At 44.3% G+C, this 23,635-nt stretch overlaps 1 protein-coding gene across 4 annotated transcripts in view; it reads right to left on the bottom strand.

The window, feature by feature from the left end:
• The window catches only part of KEL (Kell metallo-endopeptidase (Kell blood group)), a 70,442-nt gene extending 49,441 nt beyond the window's left edge, over positions 1–21,001 (bottom strand). For 2 of the 4 annotated variants that reach the window (XM_048504252.1, XM_048504256.1), the window contains exons 1-4: positions 20,805–20,978; positions 20,339–20,477; positions 4,472–4,610; positions 1,204–1,392 (exon numbers count right to left, since the gene is read on the bottom strand). In XM_048504252.1, coding sequence (XP_048360209.1) covers positions 1,204–1,392; positions 4,472–4,610; positions 20,339–20,356 — 346 coding nt within the window. In that variant the 5' untranslated portion in view covers positions 20,357–20,477; positions 20,805–20,978. The other 2 variants (XM_048504254.1, XM_048504253.1) reach the window with 2 other exon arrangements.
• Positions 21,002–23,635: the final 2,634 nt, after the last annotated feature.

Here is a 23,635-nt window from a genome sequence, read left to right as displayed (position 1 = left end):
GACATACAGGAAAAATGGCTAGGGCTAAGAAACTTTCTATATAACTACAGTGAGTTGAGAGATGTAAAAAACAAGATACACAGTGAGCTTTTCCACATTCTAATTTTCCTTGCCTGTAAGTTTCCCTTTCTCTGGGGGCTGGAATGTTTCTGTTCTGCACATGTTTTGCTCCCTCTAGTGGTTGAGTAAATATTACAAAGTTTATGTCCAGCTTTTCAACCTGCAGATTTAAACTGTAGGTTTTTTGCCAGACATACATCAGTGGATATGGGTTTGCTGCTAGGTCCAGAATCTAGTTCCCCCATAGGGGAATTAACCCAGTTATGGCTTCTGTTACTACACTATGATATCTCTGTGACCTTAGGGATGCAATAAGAACCAGGAAGCAGTGAGTGATGTTAACGGACTGAATTTTACACACTGATTAGAACTAATTAGCCAATTCTGCAGCTGCTGTTCCTGGTTATTTAATTCTAGAGAATCATTGATGTATGTGGCATAAGCAATAACGGCATCTCCATTCATCAAGAAAGTTACAATCTAAATTTAACATTGGCTAGGAGAGAACCAAGAGAGAGAAGGGAAAGGTAGAAAAGGAGAAACAAAAATGATTGAGAATGGATAGGCATAAGTGTAGATACACACTCACTTGGCTTAATTTAAATAGTAAGTCTTCCTCCATTAAGGTACCTTTAGGAGAAAGGTTCACTACATCCTGTTGACAAGAAAAAGCCAACTGGTGCTAATGCTATCGCATCAGAAATTCATCAGAATATATATATTGGCCTTAAAATGATTTCTACAATTTTTTTCCATTAAAAATTACAAAAATGGAAGAATTTGAAATAGAAAAAAAAAGAAATAGATATATTGATACTGAAGAAAAGAAACTTAGGCTCATTCCGCACATGCAGAATAATGCACTTTCAAACTGCTTTCAGTACTCTTTGAAGCTGTGCGGAATAGCAAAATCCACTTGCAAACAGTTGTGAAAGTGGTTTGAAAAAGCATTATTTTGCGTGTGCGGAAGGGGCCTTAGTTTTAACTACAATGATTTAAACACTTAAGCTATAATATCTTGATTACAACACACAAACACCATCAATTCACAGGTTGGTCTTAAATTTAACCACCATCCTGGAATGGCTTGCTTTCTGCAGACATTTCTGGGTTTAGCAGTATCTATTTGTCATTTCCCCCTACCTAAGAGCTGCTTCATGACCAGCTGGTTTTCTTCCAAAAGGACATCAAAGACGTTTGTCCCCTGTGTGTGGTTAGCTTCCCAGTTGCCACAACTGTAGCTGAAGAAATCCTCACATGGGTCGACGGTATCATTACAAGCTTTCCGCAACTTCGTCATGAGCACCAGACACTCCACGGTGTTGCAGGTTTCTGAGCAAACACAGGAACAGTGGTTAGTAGGGCACAGGCAACAGCAGCAGCTGGAAAATCAGACCGGACCCTTTTAAAGGAGCCCACCCAGAGATGTCATACAAATCTTGTCTTTGTTGTAGAATTTATGAATGAGTGTAACTAATTAGAAGACAAAACTTTGGGACCTGTTAGTAACTTTGGACAACTTTTGACACTCAAAGCAATCAAGGGAAGTTCCTCATAGAGAATATGTGTGGACTGTTGGAGGTCTGTGGCGAGCATAGACTGATTGGAAGGCAACATTGTCCTATGCGAAACTGTATGGATAATTTTGTTTTGAGCAATTCTGCCGTGGATCTTTGAGGGCACATTCACTTTAACCGTGATTTACTTCGAGCCAAAGGATACCAAAGCAAGATACCAAACCGGGTTCTTGCCTTGTCTGAAATAGCGCCCTTTGCACTGGTTTATTAGTATTATTTTTAAAGCTCTGTTCACTCTACAGTTAAATTTTGTGTTTGAACTTATTGCTGTCTATCTTTGTGTCCTCGCTGACAGCATGGAATCATTTTGTTCCTTCTTCTCACTTATATTGTTAGGCATGATTGTGCCAGGTTTCCTTCAGTAGGTGGGGATTTTCAGAGTTCTGTTTCTTCAAACTTCAGATGTAAGCAGCGGCAATATAGTTCTTGGATAACAGGAATTACTTTGCAATTATTTTGTCAGCTGAAGTTTATTATTTTGGTAGCTTTTTACTCAGATATTGCTTATGATACAGTTAAAAATACAGTTTTTATACTACTAAACTGTGTTTCAGTTTATATATTTTATAATTAATGGACTGTTGTCTCAGCAGAGTTCTGATGGTAAAGGAAGGGAATGCATCCGCCACTCACTTTAAGTCTTCACTTATATTTACATATTAACTCTAATGAGAAGCTTTGTTCACTGAATCACCAGAGGTTATGATAACCACCCAAAAAAGAATAAGAAGGATGGAGCTGTAGAACAGATATAAAGCACTAGCCCTGTTTCCTCAGCAATGCAAGTGGAGTTGCACTGAAGGAAGGGAATTTGCCTGCTTGTCATAGACTGGTATGTTAGTTCTTCTTTAGGGAGAGAACCAGATGTCTTTGAGGAGAACCAGATGTCTTTGAGGAGAAGAGGATTGGGGTTCAGAAACTGGAGTTCAGAACCCTCCCTCAGAGCCCAGGAAGATTCCTGAAAATCCAGATCCCAGAAACCTGGATAACTCTTACGTCCAACTTGGAACTGAATGTACTAGAATCAAGTGTTACTTCAATGGCCAAGAGTTCCAGACTCTCCTGGAATCTTCTGAACCACTTCCTGGTCCAGAGTGGGGAAGGAAAGCCCAGACTAGCCATTCGATTTTGGGAAAGAGGTGTTTTGAGGAAAAACCAAAGGGATGACACAAGATGCAGAAGTGGGCACCAAGTTGGGGATCATTGTGGTAGAGTATCATTCATGAAAGGGGACATTTCCTTGGCCTGATAAATCTTGTTGTCGAGCTGCATAAGTGAGGGGGCTCTTTAAAACTCACTATAATTTCCCTGCAGCTCCACACTATCCTTCCACATTGTCTGAGAAGATCAAATAGAATCGCTGCCTTTCAGGAAAGCTTTCCATCATCAGTATTCTTAGTTGTCCTCGAGAAACCTCTGAAAAAGCTTCCAGAGAACCCCAGATTTCTTCAGGACACAGTCTAAATTCCAATGACAGATAACACGGATCACTGGCATGTTCTCTGCCCCCCCTTTTTAAACAGAATCTGCCAAGTCTTCAAAAGGAAGCTAACAGACATAAGTTTCACTTAAGCTTGACAATCTACAGGGGGGTAGATCCTGTAGATTTGGGGGGTAGATCCTGGAGAGGGTACTCAGCAGGAATGCTACACCATAGAACCAGCCCTCTAAAGCAGCTGTTTTCTTCAGAGGAACTGACCTCTGTTGCCAGGAGATCACCTGTAATTCTGAAAGAACTCCAAGCCTCACCTGGAGATGGCCATGCCTTCACATGTTATATTTGCACTCAAGAAGCCTGTCTCAGATTCTGCAATAAGCATCTGTTTAGCTGGTGTGTATGAAGATTCTCTCTACTGTCCCACATATTCTTCTGCTACAAATGAGAATTTATGGATTGGAAGGGAGGGGGCAGCATCAATATTAAAGGTTCAACACAATGGCAATTTCCATCCCTTCATCTCCTTACTCTACCAATTGGGCCTATCTAGCTGTTTTGGGGATCACCAAGTCTTCAAGTGATAACTAATTTCAGAATTCTTGCTTGGAACTGGGGGAGAAAGAGCACACAAAGGCTCTCAGAGGGACTGCCTCCAGTAAAGGGTAACTCAGTGCCAGCACCTATGTCATACATACACATACAACTTTTGATCCAGTTTCAAATCTTAGGCATAGGGTTGTCTAAATTGAGGCTGGGAAATTTCTGGAGATGGTGGTGACTGGAGAGGGTGAGGTCTGGGAAGGAGAAAGACCTCAGCGCCATATAATGTCATGGACTTCAGAGAAGCCATTTCATGCAGGGGAATTGATCATTGTAGTCTGGAGATCAGTTGTAATTCCAGGAAATATCCAGGCCCAACATGGAGGGTGGCAATACTAGGCCCTAAAGAAGTGGTTGATTTTTTTTGCAGGCTCCTGAAGTATTTCCCAATCCCCCTCAAACAAACAAACAAAAAGAATTGAGGAGTTTATATTTATACCTCACCTTTCTCTCCTGTAAGGAAACTCAAAGTGGCTTATAAACTCCTCTCCCTTCCTCTCCCCACAATAGACACCTTCTGAGATAGATGGGGCTGAGAGAGTTCTGAGAATTGTGACTAGCCAAAGGTTACCCAGCAGGCTTCATGTGCATAAGTGGGGGATCAAACCTGGTTCTCCAGATTAGAGTCCACTGCTCTTGATCACTACACCAGGAGCATTCATTTGAACAACTTTGTCCAAAGAAGTGCCTGCAATACTGATTGCCTTACTGATTTGAAAGTGAGAGAACAGGGCTTGGATGGTTAGGGAAAATCCCTCAAGTGGGCAAGGAACGAAAGGAAGAAATATTCTAATACCCAGGCCACGGGTAAAGACGGTGAAGAAAACGAGAAGCACGAGGCCAACGACAGCAGTGAACAGCACCACTAAGAGGAGCAAGATTTTTCCTCGACGACATCTCTTCTTCAGGTCCCCTCCTGAGGTCTCCTCATAGGTCTGGAATAGGATAAGACACAGCATTTGAAAACAGAAACATCACTTATCCTCAGACACAAGTTAGCGGCTTGTGGAATCAAAGACTGCCCCTGATATTCAGACATCAAAGTAGCCATGGATGACAAGTTAATTACCATCTGCACAAGCTCAAAGCTCCTTCCAGATAGTTAAACGCACTTTAACCACACATAACGTAAGCTGTGTTGTCCACAGTCCTTCCAATATTCAGTTCTCACTTTGTCTGAGCAGGGCTGAAGTAACCTTCTTAGCCCAGGGAAGATCTTATCTGGCACTAAGACTGTGGCATGCACCAATTCACAACTTGAAAGGCTATTGAAATAGGATCAGCTTTTCTCTTGGGATATTTCCCTCAACCCCCTCAGAAGTCCCTAGCCTATTATATCCCTATAACATGTGATACTTGCCCTACTTCAGCCTCTGTGCCCTATTTACCTATAATATAGACATCTGAGTTAAGAACATAAGAACATAAGAACAAGCCAGCTGGATCAGACCAAAGTCCATCTAGTCCAGCTCTCTGCTACTCGCAGTGGCCAACCAGGTGCCTTTGGGAGCTCACATGTAGGATGTGAACGCAATGGCCTTCTGCGGCTGTTGCTCCCGATCACCTGGTCTGTTAAGGCATTTGCAATCTCAGATCAAGGGAGGATCAAGATTAGTGTTAGCCATAAAATCGACTTCTCCTCCATAAAATCTGTCCAAGCCCCTTTTAAAGCTATCCAGGTTGAAGTGGCCCATCACCACACTCCTGTGGCAGCATATTCCAAACACACCAATCACACGTTGCATTGAAGAAGTGCTTCCTTTTATTAATATCCCTGAATTCTTCCCCCCCCAGCATTTTTCAATGGAATGCCCCCTGGTTCTAGTATTGTGAGAAAGAGAGAAAAATTTCTCTCTGTCAACATTTTCTACCCCATGCATAATTCTTTGTAGACTTCAATCCTTATCCCCCCCAGCTAGCCACCCTCCCTCTCCAAAACTAAAAGAGGTCCCAAACGCTGCAGCCTCTCCCTCATAGGGAAGGTGCTCCAGTCCCTCGAAATCATCCCTGCTGCGCCTTCTCTGTAGTACCTCTCTTTTTTCTATCTCCTCAATGCTTATCCCTTTTTACGCTTTTTGAGGATGCGCTTGACCAGAACTGGACCTGCAAGAATTACTCCAAGTCGCGGTTAAGCACTCACTGCTTTATATAAAGGGCATGACCTTGATCTTTGCAGTTTTATTCCTCAATTCCTTTTCCTAATGATCCCCAGCATAGAGTTTCTGCCTTTTTTTTACAGCTGCCATGCACTGAGTTGACATTCCAGCATGGAACTATCAACTAAGACGCCCAAATCCCTTTCCTGGTCTGTGACTGATAGCACTGACCCCTGTAAGCCGTCTGTATGTGAAGTTTGGATTTTTTTTTTGCCCCTATGTGCATCATCACTCTTTACATTTTGCTACATTGAACTGCATTTGCACCATTTCTGGAGCCCACTCACCCTGAATTTATCAAGGTCCGGCTGGAGCTCTTACGCCAATCCTTTGTGGCTTCTCACCACCCTACATAATTTGGGTATCATCTTCTGCAAACTCTGGGCCACCACGCTACCCTTGCACCCCTACTTCCAGGTCACGTCTTATGAATAGGGTTAAAGAGCACCTTCGGTCCCAAAACGGATCCTTGGGGGACACCACTCCACGACATCTCTCCCATTGTAGAGGAACTTCCCATTTACACCCACTCTTTGTTTCCTGTTTCTCAACCAGTTTTTTTAATCCATAGCAGGACTTCCCTCTTATTCCTTCATTGCTGGAGTGCTTTCCTCAACAGTCTCTGGTGAGGAACTTTTGTCAAAAAAGCCTTTTGGAAATCCAAGTAGAACCAATAGTCCACCAAGTTCACCCCTGTCCACATGCCTGTTGCTTTACACCCTCAAAGAACTCTAGTAAGTTTGCATGAAGACAGGATTTGCCTCTGCAAAAGCCACATAGCCTGACTCTTTCTCAGCAGGAGTCTCTTGCTTTTTCTACATGTTTTATAATTTTATCTTTAATGATATAGATTCTACTAATTTACCAGGAACAGATGTCAAACTGACTGGCCTGTAGCAATTTCCCGGGTCCCCCCTAGACCCTTTCTTAAAGATTGGTGTGACATTGGCCATCTCTCCAGTCTTCAGGGATGGAGCCTCGATTTCAGGGATAAGATTGCATATTAAAGTGAGGAAGATCAGCAATTTCATGCTTGAGCTCTTTTAAGGAACTCTTTGGGTGAATGCAAATCTTGGGCCAGGGGATTTTGGTAACATTTAGTTTATCAATGGCTGCCAGAACTTCTTCCTTTTGTCTACCACTATCTTAAAGCTAGTTCACTCCGGATTCACCTCCTAAGAAGCTTGGTTCAGGTGCAGGTAATGTTCCTCTCCACCTCCTCTTGGGTGAAGACAGATGCAAAGAATTCATTCAGCTTCTCTGCAATCTCCCTGTCATCTTTTAGCACACCCTTTGTTCCTTTGTCATATAACGGGCCTACCGCTTCCCTTGCTGGCTTCCTGCTTTTGATGTACTTGAAGAACTGTTTGTTGCTGGTCTTGATGTTTTATTTTCAAGAATTGCCATGCGTTCCTCATAATCCTTTTTTTTGGCCTCCTTACAGCTAACTTTGCTTCTCTTTTTGCCACCATTTGTGTTCCCTCTCACTTATTCTTCATCAGCCAAACTGGACTTCCATTTTTCTAAAAGACATTTTCTTTTTTCTGATAATAATTTCCATCAACCTCTCTTGTTAACCATGGTGGCTTTCTTTTGGACTGGGTGCTGCCTTTTCTAACCTGTGGAACACGTTCCAGCTGAGCTTTTATTACTGTGTTTTTAAATAACCTCCAAGCATCCTGGACAGTTTTGACTCTCTTGATTTTCCCTTTCAGCTTCCTGCGCACTATCCCTCATCTTTGAGAAATTTCCCTTTCTGAAGGCGAATGTAACTACATTAGTAGTTGCCACTTGTTCGCATGCTGAGATACTGAATCTGACAGCATTGTGGTAGCTGTTCCCTATCGGCTCAACAACACTGACTTCCTGCACCAGGTCCTGGGTCCCACATAGAATTAGATCTAGGATCACCTCTCCCCTGGTTGGTTCCACAACCATCTGCTCTAAGCCACAGTCATTTAGCATATCCAGGAATGCTCTCTCCTTACTATGACCTGAACATGCATTTTTCCAGTTTATATGGGGATAGTTAAAATCACCCATTACCACTACATTTTTGTTTTTGTTGGCCTCTCTAATTTCTTTTTCCATCTCAGAATCCTCTTGTGCACTTTGGTCAGGGGGACGATAATATATTCCTAATATTAAACTGTCCTTCACACCTGGTACTGATATCCACAGTGATTCTGTAGGGGAACCAGCTCCCCTTGCATTGTCTATTTTATGTGATACTATGCTCTCTTTGATGTAAAGGGCAACTCCACCCCCAGTGCGCCCTGTCCTATCCTTCCTATAGAGCCTGTAGCCTGGTATAACAACATCCCCTGGTTCTCCTCATTCCACCATGTCTCTGTAATGCCCACTATATCAAAGTCCTCCTTCAAAACTCTGTACTCTAGCTCCCCCATTTTAGGTCGAATGCTTCTACTATAAGCATAGAGACACCTGTATACCCTGTCTCTGTCCTTCACCTGGGATTTATGTGCTTTACCCTCAAGTCTTTTGCAGACACTATCCCTTGTCACATGCACATTGCTATGTTCCTCGCTTGCATGTGGTTGATTTAGAAAAACCTCCCTCTCTGTCTGCATCCCCATAGATACTGTATTCCGAACCGAAGTCACCTCAGCTCCTGTTGGCTTTCCCCCAGTGATCAGTTTAAAAGCTGTTCTGCCACCTTTTTAATGTTGAGCGCCAGCAGCCTGGTTCCTCTTTGGTTAAGATGAAGCCCGTCCCGTTTGTACAGGCCTGCCTTGTCCCAAAAGGTTCCCCAGTTCCTGACAAATCTGAAACCCTCTGCCTTACACCACCTTCTCATCCACGCATTGAGACCCTGTATCTCCGCTTGCCTAGCTCGCCCTGCTCGTGGAACGGGTAGCATGAGAATGCCACCTTGGAGGTCCTGGACTTCAACCTGTTTCCTAGCAGCCTAAATTTTGCTTCCAGAACCTCCCGGCTACATTTCCCAATGTCGTTGGTGCCAATATGGACCACAACTGCTGACTCCACCCCAGCACTGTCTAAAAGCCTATCTAGACGAAGCGTGACATCCACAACCTTCGTACCAGGCAGGCAAGTCATCATGCGGTCATCACGCCTCTCACAAACCCAACTCTCTACATTTCTAATGATCGAATCACCCACTACAAGGAGCCCCCCACCTCCCCGAGGAGTATCCTCAGTGCGAGAGGATAGCTGATCACCAGTTAAGGAAGGGATCCCATCTAAGGGAGCATCTTCCCCCACCTCAGACTGGCACCCTCCGTCCCCAAGACCTTCGTTCTCCATGACATCTGAAGAGATGTCACCTTGGGAGTGGGACCCGGCTGTTAAGTCCCTGAAAGCCTCGTCTGTCACCCTCTCTGCCTCTTTCAGCTTCTCCAGGTCTGCCACCTTGGCTTCAAGAGAACGCACACGTTCCTTGAGTGCCAGGAGCTCACTGCAGCGAGGGCACACCCCCGACTTCTGTCCTAGTGGCAGATAGTTATACATGTGACACTCAGTGCAAAACACTGGAAAGCCCCCATCCCCCTGCTGGCTTTCTGCCTTCATATCTGATTTGTTTAGATATTTAAATATTAAGCTTTTAGTCAGTGCCCCCCTGGAGCTATCTGCACGTACTATCTGTCAAATATGTCCTTATTAATTAAAAAAAAACAAAAAAATTAAATTAAAATTGCGCGCTGCTTTGAGAAAAGCCCTCCAAAATGAACACCAGCAGGTCACTCTGCTCTTCCTGGCCAAGTCTTCTTCCCACTGCTGCTACTCCTCTCTGCTGGTTCCAGAGACTGAACTAAAGCCCCACCTCTCAGGACAAAAGCCCCACCTCTTAGGACAAAGAGGAACAAGAGATGAACTCTGTTAACTCCTGTTAAGCCCCACCTTCCAGATTCAGCAGCCTTAGCTCACAGGAGCCTTACAAGGAGAAAAAGAGATAACCCCTGTTCTTTTTCTTCACTGAGCAGAGCCTTACTACCTAACTAGTCTGCAGAAGAGAAGGTTAAGGGGTTCATGATTATTGTTGTTGTTGTTGTTGTTATTGTTATTATTATTATTATTATTATTATTATTAATAATAATAATAATAATAATAATAATAATAATAATAATAATAATAATAATAATAATAATAATAATAGGGTTTATAAACCGCCCTTCCCCGAAGGGCTCAGGGCGGTGGACAACATAAGGAGAGCACAATATCAGATTAAATACAATAAATATAGATTAAAACGGCTCTAGTAAAAATAAACCCAACCATTTAAAATGCAGCATAAATTAACTCAGGATGGCGCCTGCTATCAATTCCCACTAAACCCCAGAGGGGAAGGAGTGGCAGGATCTCCATGATGTTATAAAGGAGAAAGGAAGAAGGAGAGGGGGCCCCTATCAACGGCTAGTCTCTCCAAAGGCCCGGTGGAACAGCTCAGTCTTGCAGGCCCTGCGGAACTCAGCAAGATCCCGCAGGGCCCAAATAGCCATGTTTAAATATTTGAAATGATATCATGTTGAAGAGGAAGCCAGGAGTAATGGATACAAGGTGCAGGAAAAGAGATTCTATCTAAACATTGACAGTAAAGGCTATTTGACAGTGGGATATGCTTCCTCGGAAAGTGGTGGAGACTCCTTCTTTGGAGGTTTTTGAACACAGGCTGGATGGCCATCTGTTAGGAGTGCTTTGATTGTATATTCCTGCATGGGAGGGGGTTGGACTTGATGGCCCTTGTGGTCTCTCCAACTCTATGATTCTAACTAATCTTCTGGTACTTCTGTTGCTTCCCCAAGTCCTATCTGAGGAAATGGCAGCCTCCTATAAGACAGAAATGTTCCACCAGGCCTATGGTGGGGGGGGGGGGGGGGGGGGGGATAGTTTTTACATCAGCTGGGTTCTCTTCTCTTCTCTTCCCTTCCTTTTTCTTCTTCTTTCACATTCTCTTTTCTCCTTCCCTTACCTTCCTTTTCCTAATCACTGTTCATTTTCTGCTGGACTCCACTGGAGCTTCATAATTCCTAATACTGTTGGATACTAGGTCTATTTTTTTTATTGCTCCTGAAAATCTTTTACCCATATTAGTTGATTGCCCCTTTAGATGATATGAAGGAGAGAATTTACTGTTAGGGCACCATTTATAGCTAGTTGGGTTTTAAATGTTCAATATTAATGCGTGTGTGTGTGTGTGTTTTATGGTTTACATTTTATTTGTAGATCTATTGTATGTGATTGTATTGTTATTAGCCACCCTGAGCTTTGTCAGACAAGGATGGGATAGAAATAAAATACATTTCCCTCCACTTTACTCTGCTCTCTCTCCCCCAGAGGTTCAACAGCTTCTCATTGACTCTACCTTTGCCAAGCAACTTCCCCAAATCTCCAGAAATTTCTGAAGTAGGAGTTGGCAACCCAAAGGCAATTCTAAGTAGGTATACTTGGGAGAAAGTCCCATGTTAATCAACAGGACTTACTGTCAGGAAAACATCCTGGGGATTGAAACTTTGTGATCAGTTTGTGGTAAATATTTATCTTGGACTCCATTTGCAAATGTAAGCAATGCCAAACAAGGAATCAAATCCATTTTACCATCCATTTAACATCCACTTAAATCTGGTGAATAAACGCTGGGCAATATACTCAAACATTCCACAGCATCTGCTGTCTCTTGATAACGATGAGGCTGGCACATGATATTTTTGTGCTCTATGATTGGGAGACTTGGGGGTGATTTTCAAGTGTTAACTGGTTGAGACAGTACCGTCTTCTCTCAGGCCTGAACCCCCTGTTTTCACACAGGGAGTCACTTCTTTGAAATGGGCCCACGTGGAAATGATAGCTCCTGCCAAACCTTATCTTCTCAGGACAGAACTACACATTACATGTAATTCCGTAATTATTTTCCTAGACATTTTTTTAACCAAACTGCAGCCACAGGGAAAATTATTAGGGTTATCATCCTCAAGGTGGTGCCTGCAATTGGCCCACAATTATATCTGGTCTCTGGAGGACAGAGATCAATTCCTCTACAGGAAATGGCAGCTTCAAAGAGATCATACCATAGAGAGTAGGAGAAATAACCATAGAAAGTAGGAGTAGGAGATGCCTGTTGGGATTGAAAAAGGGACCCTTTCTACACAAAACATTTAAAACGTTTTGAGGCAAAAAAAAAAACATTTTCTCCGTGGTTTCAAAAATGTTGTATTTCCCGCCTGAAAACAGTTTATCTGAAAATCCTTTTACAGCAATTCTTTTTTGTGAAATGTTTTCAAAACATCTTCCTTGCTATATGGGCATATTGAAAACATATTATCTTTCCCACTGTGTTTTTCACACCTCTGTGTCATCCCTGAACTTTCCTCTCAGCTCTATTTTATCGCATCCTGAGCTCACTCTGCTCCCCCTTGCCCCTTAATTTTTGTCAATGTTGTGGGTTTTTTTTTAAAAAAAACTCATTAAATATTTGAAGAATCGATTGCATTCAGCAAGTGGGAATCAATGCATCAAGTCTTCAAAGCGTCGATTCTAGAAAATAGCCAAAGAGAGGGGGGAAAATCCCTCGAAGTGGCCATGTAAAACCCCTCACAGTGGCTACTGGTACAGCGAGGGACATCCCACATCCTCAGTCTTTGCCAATGCTCAGCTGAGTACCAGGAGGAAATTGCCTGGTGAAATGCTTGGGGTGTGTGATTTGCATTGCCCGGTGCAATCATGCCACTCTCAGTGAGACCTGAAAGTGATATCATCATGTCAGGAGTAAGGCTGCCAATTCTAAATGGGGAAAATGCCTAGAGATTTGGGAGCAGAGCCTGGGGAGAGTGGGGTTTGGGGAGAAAAGATACCTCAGTGCCATATAATGCCATTAAGTGCACCCTTCAAAGCTGCCATTTCCCGTAAATGACTCCAAATGACATTTCCCCTTCAGTCGTGTCCGTCAAAGCTGCCATTTCCTCCAAATGAATCTCTGGTAGATTCTGCACCAGGGGCGTAATGCCCACCTACTCTGAGGCAAAGGTGGGTAGCTGCCCAGGGTGCATCTCCTGCTTAATGGGTGTGCACCAAAAATGCAGGAGTTCGTTTTGGAGTTAGCAGATTTTTAGTGAGTTTTCCATTTCATTTATGCAGGGGTGCAGGTTTTAGGCTAGCGGCACCAAAATTTCAGCGTATCATCAGGAGACTGTCCTTATTCTACCCCCCAAGTTTGGTGCAGTTTGGTTCAGGGAGTCCAAAGTTATGGACTCCCAAAAGTGGTGCCCCATCCCCCATTGTTTCCAATGGGAGCTAATAGGAGATGGGGGCTACAGTTTTGAGGGTCCATAACTTTGGCCTCCCTGAACCAAACTGCACCAAACCTGGGGGGTAGCATAAGAACAGTCTCCTGATGATACGCTGAAATGTCTGAGGTGAGGTAGATATGGCTCCTAAACCATCCTCCAACTGCACCCTGAAGAGCACCAACTGACCTGGTGCAAAAAAAGTTTTTTTTTGGTTATGGTGGGTGTGGCACGCCACATGGGGGGTTGGAGGCATCCAACACAGAGTTGCCTTGCTCCAGGAGGCTCCAGCTCTGTTGCCTCGTTGCACCCCTGTTCTGCACAGCATATGTATAACGAGTTGCAGTCATTATAAAGGTAGCTGTTTTCCTTTCTCCCGTTCACATGTGTGCCCTTCACCAGTTCAGGCAGTGATTGGAGCCCATGGAAACTTGCTTTCACACCTTTGCAGAGACGCTTCTCTTTTCTTAAACATTTTTCCTACAACACATGTGTAGCTCCGGCGTCATACAGAAATGAACTCCTGCAGCCATGCCGATCGTCTCACAACACAATCAGCTGCCCTTGCATAGCTGTGCATGTGCAAAACACAAAAGAAAAGAAAAGGGGATTTCCCTGCAATGGCTAGGCAGTAATGAATGTATTGTTGTAGATCAGGCACACTCACTGCCACAGGGAGAAAATGAAGGGCAACAGGTATATTTACAATATATATATCCTGTCAAGCAGAGTAACGAGCAGAAATGTGGACTGTGTGTCACATTAAATTAGAATAGTTATCTCTCAAAAGACCAGCCGTTTTGCCTCAGAAGTTCATAAACATAAGGAGAACTTTAACTGAGAGAGAAAAAAAATGTACAGTATATAAAAGGTAAAGTTTCCCCTTCAGTCGTGTCCGACCCTGGGGTACCACTGCAGTACAGTATATACATATCAACAAAGTATCACATATATATGGTTACATTCATGGCTCATCGTTTGTTACAGTTTTGGTTGTGCTAATAAGCTTTTTACAGTATCTCTAGTCACAGCACTTTTACATAGCATTGGTTAGCAGTACACAGAGAAACCTCTCTTTTTACTCGTCAGTCAGGGAACAACAGAACACTACCAACAGATTTTAACTGTCACCTTCAGAATGTTCATGAAGCTTCCCAGAACTTTGTACACTGCTGGACGCACAGAGAATCTACCCACAACCTGCTGGGCAACCTGTACAGAATAGCAGGCAGGTGGATTCTCCCTGACTGTGGACCAGGGGCGTAGGTATAGATTTTTTATGGGGGGGGGGGGTTCGGGTGGGCCACACCCCCACCCGCCCCAGGGACACATGTGGCCCCTACGCGCCTCCCCAAAGAGCCCCGCCACGATGGCTCTGGCAGCTTATAAAAGCTTAAAGTGCTCTCCGAGGCCGGGGATCGCACACCCCCCTGCCCTGCCCCTCTGGGCAGCGGGATAGAGGGAAAATGGAACGCCCTTGAAGTGCAAAATCTGAGGTTTTGCGCCCCGCCCGGGCAGCCACTGTGATCCCTGGGAGATCCACCCCCCCCAAACAGCATTACTTTTCAATGGTGTTTAGAAGCCCTAGAAGAGCCCAAATTCTCCTTTTAAAGTCACGCTTAAAGGGGAGAATCTGGGGGTCCCTGGATTAAACAACATTGAAAAGTGATGCTATTTTGGGGTGGATTATCCCAGCCTGAAACAGCATCATCACCTTTCCAATGTGGCGTAGTGGTTAAGAGCAGGTGCATTCTAATCTGGAGGAACCGGATTTGATTCCCTGCTCTGCCATTTGAGCTGTGGAGGCTTATCTGGGGAATTCAGATTAGCCTGTGCATTCCCACACATGCCAGCTGGGTGACCTTGGGCTAGTCACAGCTTTTCGGAGATCTCTCAGCCCCACCCACCTCACAGGGTGCATTTGTTGGCCGAGGGAGCAAGGGCAAGGGAGTTTGTAAGCTCCTTCAGAGTCCTCCCTGCAGGAGAGAAAGGGGGATATAAATCCAAACTCTTCTTCTTCTTCTTCTAAACTGAGGACCTCAGATTCTCCCTTTAAATCCATGCCGAAGGGGGTGGATTTAAAAGGAGAATCTGGGGAAATTTGGGGAGTGTCTGCTGTCAGGGGTGCAATGGTTAAGCTAGAAGCACCAAGCTTTCAGGGTATCTTTAGGAGTCTCTCCTGATGATACCTCCCAGGTTTGGTGAAGTTTGGTTCAGGGGGTCCAAAGGTATGGACCCTCAAAGGTGTAGCCCCCATCTTCTATTAGCTCCCATTGGAAACAATGGAGGATGGGGGCACCCCCTTTGAGAGTCCATAACTTTGGACCCCCTGAACCAAACCTCACCAAACCCGGGTAGTATCATCAGGAGAGTCCCCCAAACAATCCCTGAAAGTTTGGTGTTGCTAGCCCAAACAATGCGCCCCCTGCAGGCAAAAAACCAAAAAACACTAAAAATGTTTTTAAAACCCACAAACGGGTGGGCGGAGCTTCGGACATGAATGGGGGGGTTGAAACCCGAGAACCCCCCCTTACCTACGTCCATGCTGTGGACGGTGCAGAACTCAAAGTGAACAGGTAGAAGGGAGGGGAACAAAGTGTCTCCCGTCTGTTCTATTTGCACGGGTACGCCTCCAACCCGGGATTGTGCAAAAGGATTGCTGATTTAGCATTTTTTTAAAATTCCAGGTTGAAGAGAATAAAAAGAGCCAAACATGTTTTGGAAATGGGACCTGTGTGAAGTTCCCCTCCTAAAAAAGTTATATTTGGCCTGTGCAGAATCCACCTCTGTCATCTGGAAATCATTTATAATTCCAGGAGAACTCAAGACACCCCTTGGCAGTTGGAAGCATTCACTCCAAACCGTAGGATTCATCCATAGAGTTTTGGGTGAATGATAGAGCACCTTGGGCATGATGATGTCACTTCTGGGTTGCACTGGAAGTGACATCATAACTCCAAGTATTTCAAACACCCCACAACTATAAATCCCCACTTGCCTCATCTCCCACTGGTTTCCAGGTTAAGCTAAAGAGTTTGGAGCAAATGATAAGAGCTTCACCTCCACCAACTTGATAAGATGACACCATTTCCATGTCACATCAGAAGTAGTGCCACCACAATGCAGATGCCACCACAATGCAGCCCCCACAAACGCTATAAGCCCATCTCTTACCAATTGCTAAACCATACCTGACAACCTTACTTACGAATGATGTAAGGAGAAAGAACAAGAGGGGGTGGTGGTGTAAAATTAACTTTTGATGGGAGGAAGTGACCTCATCAGAAGAGAGAAGGTGACCTTTGACCAAGACATGGCACCATGAGACATGATCATATCGCCAATGACATTCCTTCCCAAACTTCACCCTCCTCAGGCCATGCTCCTAAATTTCTAGGGATTCCGAAAATCAGGAGCTGGTTACCCTGTGACTGAGATAAGGCCAGTATGAGGAGAGACAGAATATTTAATTCTTGCCACTCATGTCTTTTTTTCCACAAAAGAATTTGCTACCGCCAAGATGCATTTGCAATTATTGGGATGAGGAAACACTGTTTGCCAGAAAAACCATCTTAGAATGAATGATCCATAACAAGCAGAGAATAAAAAAGAAAGCTGAACTATCATTTTTGGCTGCAAAAATCCATACCACAAAATCACTTTTAGGTATAGCGAACCTTGTACATAGGATTCTACAAGTTTAAGGTTGCGAGCCTATGTCTGCCTACCAGGAAGTCATTTGCACTGAACACGCTAGGACAGTGATGGCGAACCTATGGCACGGGTGCCAGAGGTGGCACTCAGAGCCCTCTCTGTGGGCACGTGCAAACAGAGTTCGTCATGTGGGGGGGGAATCCCCCCCACACACACACATCTAGGCTGGCCTGGGCTACTGGGCTCGATTATTAGCATTAAACCTAAGACCTAGTTTTGGGGAAGCAGTGAAGGTAACCCTGTTAAGCGCTGTTAAACCCCACTGATTTGCATGTGAAGAACTATGGCGTGATTCTTTACCTGGGAGTAAAAGCTGGAGATTTTGCTAGCAATGGAAGCGTGGTTTTGGAGAGTAAAGCCACTCCTAAGGTCACTGATTCACACCCGTTCGAAGAGTTGCTACAGTTGCTTCAAAGCAAAGCCACTGACTACCACCAAACGTACTCCCAAGTAACGTGCGCCTCGGAGCCAACCATTTTTTCTCAACTAAAACCTCAGTATTCAGGTTAAATTGCCGTGTTGGCACTTTGTGATAAGTAAGTGGGTTTTGGCTTGCAATTTGGGCACTCGGTCTCGAAAAGGTTCGCTATCACTGCGCTAGGACTTACTTCTGAGTATATATAGCTTCCATGGGTTTTTTCCAAGCTTCCTTCCCAGATCTCAGGGTGACATACACCCTCACAACAACTTTGTGAGGTGGTTTGGTCTGAAAGACCCGACAAGCTTCATCACTGAGTAGGGAATTGAAAACAATTTTCAGGAACCTGGTTCAACACTCTACACAAGTACCCCATCTTTAGGATCTCATATAGGACCAGGCTGCATGCACCTTCTGGAAATTAAATAGAGTAAAACAAAAAATGACAATTTTACATCCCGTTTTGTCTCCAGAGCTTGAGACACCTAAAACTACTAAATTTGGGAATACTTTGCTGAGGCACAGCTTCCCTCATGTGCCTGCAATCTACCAAGACTGAATGTCTGCAGAGGGCTCTAGATTTATCCTGTGTAAATTACAAGAACATTCCAGAGCCGAAGGGCACACAAAGATAATTTTCTTCCTCCCATTCAAAAACCCAGAGATTTCACCCAAAGCCATTCCATCTGCCAAACACGCACTTCAAATAAAATGAACAAACTTGCACAATCAGTGAGTTATGCAACACAGCAACCGCAAAACATCACCAACTTTGTGTAGTTATCCACATTCACAATTTATATGACAAATAACACAGCATTTAGGGCAAACCTTCCTCATTTCTTTGCTTTTTAAAACTAAAATGATTTGGAAAGAAGAAGAGGAAGAGTTCAGATTTATACCCCGCACCTTCTGTAAGGTGACTCAAAGGGGCTTACAAACGCCTTTCCTTCCTCTCCCCAAAACAGACACCTTGCACAGTAGGGGGGGTTGAGAGAGTTCTGAAAGAACCATGACAGGCCCAAGGTTTCCCAGCAGGCTTCATGTGGAGGAGTGAGGAAAAATCCAATTCACCAGATCAAAGTCCTCTACTCATGAGGAGGAGTGGGAAATCAAACCTGTTTCTCCAGATTAGTGTCCACCTGCTCTTAACCACTATGGGCACACTGGAAAAAACCTATACAGTCCATGTGACCAATTCTAAATCTATAGAAAACTTAAAAAAAACCCTATATATATTTTTCAGAATTAAAAATTGCAAACCATCAATGAAATCTGAGGGATTTCAGTGACTGTCAAACCTCCTTAAATTGACTAAAGGTTGCTACTATTTACTCCCAACATTCCACAGAAGAAAACAGGAACTTTTGGGGTACCTGTAACACTCCATGACACATCAGCCACTTGAACTATTTCCTACCTCTACCCAAATATACCCTTGCTGAAGGCTTTATGGCCCCGTCACATTATTTTTACTTTTTAAATTTAACTTCATGTACACCCTGACTGTCTCCCCAAAAGATGCTCCCCAACAGTAGCTAACAACATCCGTATCCCTTCAATTTTATTCTCAGAATAAAATTGGCAATGCCAGAGAGTGGCATTCCCATCACACCCCTTTTAACTGTTCTACCCTGCGGGGTAGGGCAAGATGAGAATGTGAAACTGGCCAAAGGTTACCCAATGAGCTTGCGTGACCAAGTGTAGTTTTGAACCCAGGTCAACTACATCCTAGCCCAATACTACACTATGCTGGCTCTCATATTATCCATGTACTCTGCAACAGCCTGCCCAGCATGGGATTATCAGGGGGTTTATTAAGTAAAGAAAGTCTAACTGAATCCCACAAAAGATCTGGTTGTGCTTATTACAGAACAGCTAAAAGGGGTGTGATGGGAATGCCACTCTCTGGCATTGCCAAGCACGTGCCTTTAAATGCATTTTTGTCAGATTTACCCCAACCTACTTCAGAAGTTTATACTGCAATCTCTAAGCATTGTCACTGCCTTCTAAATCTGTTGGATTCAGAAGGGGGTAACTCTGTGTAGGACTGTACTGATAATTTCTAGAGGAAGGGGCTTGGGGAACTCAATTGTGTCTTGAACAATTCCCCAAAAGGAAAAAATAGACAGCATTTTACTAAGAACAGGTACCAGAAATTATACTTCATCTGAATAGCTGTAATGAATGGAGAGGATCCAGCCACCTTTGTATTCAGCCTTCTCCAATTCTCCTCCTTACTACAGTCCCATATCCTGATCTCAAGGAAAACTAGTCGGATCCAACCCCATGTCTGCAAACCATATCCAAAGAAAACTAGCTCCACAAGGAAACTACCTTATTATGATGACAACTTCATAGCGATAAATGGCAAATTCAAAGGGCAACAGAAATCGCCAACCTTGGCTTGCAATTCTGAAAACATTTTCCTGTGGGTAACTCTGATTAGGAGTGGGCTGTTAACATACAGAGATCATGAAGAAGGAGTAGAAACTTAAAAAAATCTAGCACGTACCAATGAAAAAAAAATGTATACACTGTCCTGAATATTTCCCTAAAAGGCAAAATAGGGGCAGAGTTTTACCAAGGATAGGTAGTGTGAAATATAGATAGTAGATAGCTTATGATAGCACTCTTTTGGGGCAAGAAACTGGTCCCCTTCTTGATACCCAGTGATTCATCTCTGAAAGGTGAGATGCTACCTGAGATACACATCCTCTGACAGCTCTTCCAATACCTGCTGTTGTTCTGAAGTGAGAGAACAGCATTCTGTATGCGACCCGGGGGCCTGTCTTCGTAATTATGAATTCACATGCTCAAGAGCTGAGCTTGTACTGAAAGAAAGGTCTGACAAAATTAAGCCCAGAATTCTATCATGAGGCGGAGAGGAAAATGTGCAAGAATTCACAGTCATAATTCCTTTTCCAAGATTCACTGCAAGAACAACTGTTATTGCCATGTTATCAGGCGAAAACGCTTCCAGATCGCATCCTGTAAGTCCCCTTGGAGCAATAACTAAAGAGACAAGAGAAATACACACACACACACACACACAAAAGGGTGATAATATGCTTGGGTGAGATTATAGGAGGAAAAAACAACAGCCAACTACCTGCCGAGGATTTCTCATGTTCACACTTCTGCTGTGTGAAACGTCCTTTTTCCTGCCAAATTCTTCCTTTCTTCCTCCTCAGGGTCTGACAGAGAAGCTCATTTTGGATTACAGACCGAACTGCCCTCGCCTGTTGCAGCTAGAAATATGAGGGAGAATGAGATGAAGACAGGATGATCAAAATAACATCAAGCAGAGAGAACCTGGCACCACTCTATTCCCAAGGCATTCTTTCCCCCTGGAAAGTTTCATACACATAAGTTTCTAGCCACTTCCTTTAATCCCACTGTTTTCTTGAATCCACTTGATGCAGACAGAATAGCTTTATTCCTTACACAGGATTTGGAGTCCTTTCTCCCCCTCCCACAATGACTTTTATATCCATTTCCCTTGCCCACTCATTGCCAGGGGCTCTTGTGGGTTGCAAATCCTTGGACAGTCCTGCCCCCCTCAGCCCACTGCTTACACAGTGCTCTTTCTGCACGGTCCCACGGCTAACCCCCGCCACAGCTTCTCGCGCCTGCTCCTGCCTGATAGATGGTCCCTGCGTGCCGCCTGCTTCGACTTGCTCCAGAGGAGCCCTCGGGCTGCTCTTAGTATCTGGCCGCCCCATCTTCACCTTCTAGAAAGCGAGAGGAGAGGCGTGTTTTGGCCGGGGGTGGCGGGAACAAAGAGCCAGTCTGCATTCAAGCCGGGGGGGGGGGGGGGGCTGACGCTGCAAGAGAGGCTGGCTCGAGGAAGGGGCATATATGGGCCTGCCTATATGGGAAAGCAAGCGAGGGGCGGGACCAACATGAGCTGTGTCTTTCAACAGCGCGCTTTTGCTTTTAGCTTCTGTTTGCTACTCGCACCGCCAAAGCATGCTGCAAAGCTGAACTGAGCGTCCCGCCTCGGGTCTAGGAGGACCAAATTGTATGTTGCCCTGAAGGTGTATTAAGTGTTGGCACAATGACTCCTTTGCCATTGCAAAGCACCCTCGGGGAGATGAGCTTTTCAATGGGGGGCTTCACTTACCCCCTGACAGCCGCTTTCCCCCTAAAACATTCCTGGTTTTATCCTGCCAAAGTACTGGAGGAGCATGCTCCGGGGAAAGCAGATGAGATAGGAAAGATTATGCATTCCCTTTTTAGTAAAGAAGTTCTTAAGTGCGTGTGATAAACTTCATTCCCTTTCCTCTGGGTGTTTTGCTAATTGAGCTGGGGAATTCCTGGAGATCAGAGGCGGAGGGAGGGGATCTCAGGGGGATATAATGCCATGCAATCCACCCTCCAAAGCAGAGATGGTCCCTGGAGGCTGTCAATCCTTGCATGGTTTAAAACGAGAGGCACAAGAAACAGAGCCATGGGTGCACTTCAGTGTTTGTTTATTTAAAATGTTCATTAGCCACCTTCTTCTAAAAGGGGCTCAATACAGCTTACAATATTAATTAAAATAGATTTGGTGAAACCGAGTCAAGGCTGGCTGTAAGATTTGGGGGAGTTTTGGACAAGATTCCCAAAGTGCGGCCACTTTATTGGTGGAAGTCAGACAACGGGAGAACGAAACCCAAAACGAGTGTTCTGAGGCACATTCATTTCTGTTTCAGTTCTTACTCAGCCTATTTCCCCTCATCTTCAGTTCAGGAGATCCCAGGCTTGGCACAGTGAGAGCGTACCTCTTCTCCCCACAGTTCTGTGATATGAGGAGTGTAGAGTGTGTGTGTGTGTGTGACTTGAAACTAGTCTCTAAGGAAGCTTGAAAACAGTGCAAGAAAAGCACGCAGATTCTGACTTTCCCACGTGACCGCTATATAAAATGGTGGTGAGGTCAGCATACTCGACCTATCACAGGATTCTGGCTTTTTCCTGACCTGGCTGATCACCTGTGTCTCCTCCAATAATGTTCTCATCACCAGTAATTTTATTTATTGTACATTTCCACATTCTTTCTTGCCATTAGAACTATGATTTGCTCACAAGGCGACTAAGAAAACGGCAGCAATATTTTAATTCTGTCAACCAAACAGTACAATCCATGCAGCAAACCATCAAAATAGATCAATATTCCTTTGTGGTCTTATGATTCTTTGGGTAGGCTCAAGGAGGAGGAGGAGGAGGAGGAGGAGGAGGAGATGGTGGTGGTTGGATTTATACCCCTCTTCTCTCCAGTAACGAAACTCAAGGAGGCTTACAAAACAGACACCTTGTGGGGTAAATGGGGCTGAGAGAGTTCAGAGAGAACTGTGACTGGCCCAAGGTCACCCAGCAGGCGTCATGTGTAGGAGAAACAAATCTGGTTCACCAGCTAAGATTTCGCTGCTCATATGGAGGAGGGGGGAATCAAACTCGGTTCTCCAGATTAGAGTCCACTTGCTCTTAACCACTATAACTCGCTGGCCAGTTCAGGTGGTCTTGGTCTCAGGAAGTCAATAGGAGGCAACTATTTCAAGGGGTGCCAACTATTTTGTAGGTTTCAGTCCCTCCCCTTCTTAAACCCTGCCTTCCTCAGGATCACCCCCAAAATCTAGATATTTCTCTATCTGGAGCTGGCAATCATAGCCTTTTGGACAGTGGCACCCTCACAATGCCATGCCCCAGAGTAAAATTGTTAGGAGGGATGTCAGTTCAGGTACCTCTGGGAAATCCCTGGAGATTTGGGAATGGATCATGGGATATGATATCATAGGTGGGATATGATATCATGGGTCAATTCCGCATGGCAAATGTACAATGGGTTGCAGTCATTATAAAAGAACCCTTTTTCCCACTCACATGTATGCCATGCAGGCAGTGATTGGAGCCCATGGAAACAATTTGGGTTGCTTTCATGCCTTTGCACGGAGATGCCTTTCTTTTTTTAAAAAAAATCCTACTACACATGCATAGCTACAAAGGCATGCAGCAATGAACCTCGACAGCCATGCCGATCATCCTAAAATCCAAAGATTTTCTTCTGATCAAGTAGCTTCAGAAAGGAGATGGATTCCTTAGCAATTGGGCAAATCTAGAAGCTGTGATAATGCAGTAATTTTAGAGGCAAGATTCAAACCAAGGATTCATAGAAAACTAGTATAACATGGCGCTGGACTAGGTTGTGTGGGAGACTTTGTGTGGAAATCCACATTCAACCATGAAGCTTATTGGGTAATCTTGGGTCAGACACACATTTTCAACCTAACTGACCTCAGTGGATCGTTGTGAGGCTCAAATGGGAGAAGGGGAAATCATGTCTGGCAGTCCTTGAAGTAAAGGCAGGTTGTAAATGTTCTACTCAGACAGATAGCTCAGCGTCTTAGCCTCTATGTTGCATCAGTTTCCG

This window comes from Sphaerodactylus townsendi, linkage group LG07 (genome assembly GCF_021028975.2).
Source record: "Sphaerodactylus townsendi isolate TG3544 linkage group LG07, MPM_Stown_v2.3, whole genome shotgun sequence".
NCBI lineage: Eukaryota > Metazoa > Chordata > Lepidosauria > Squamata > Sphaerodactylidae > Sphaerodactylus > Sphaerodactylus townsendi.
This window is presented reverse-complemented; position numbering and strand designations above follow the sequence as displayed.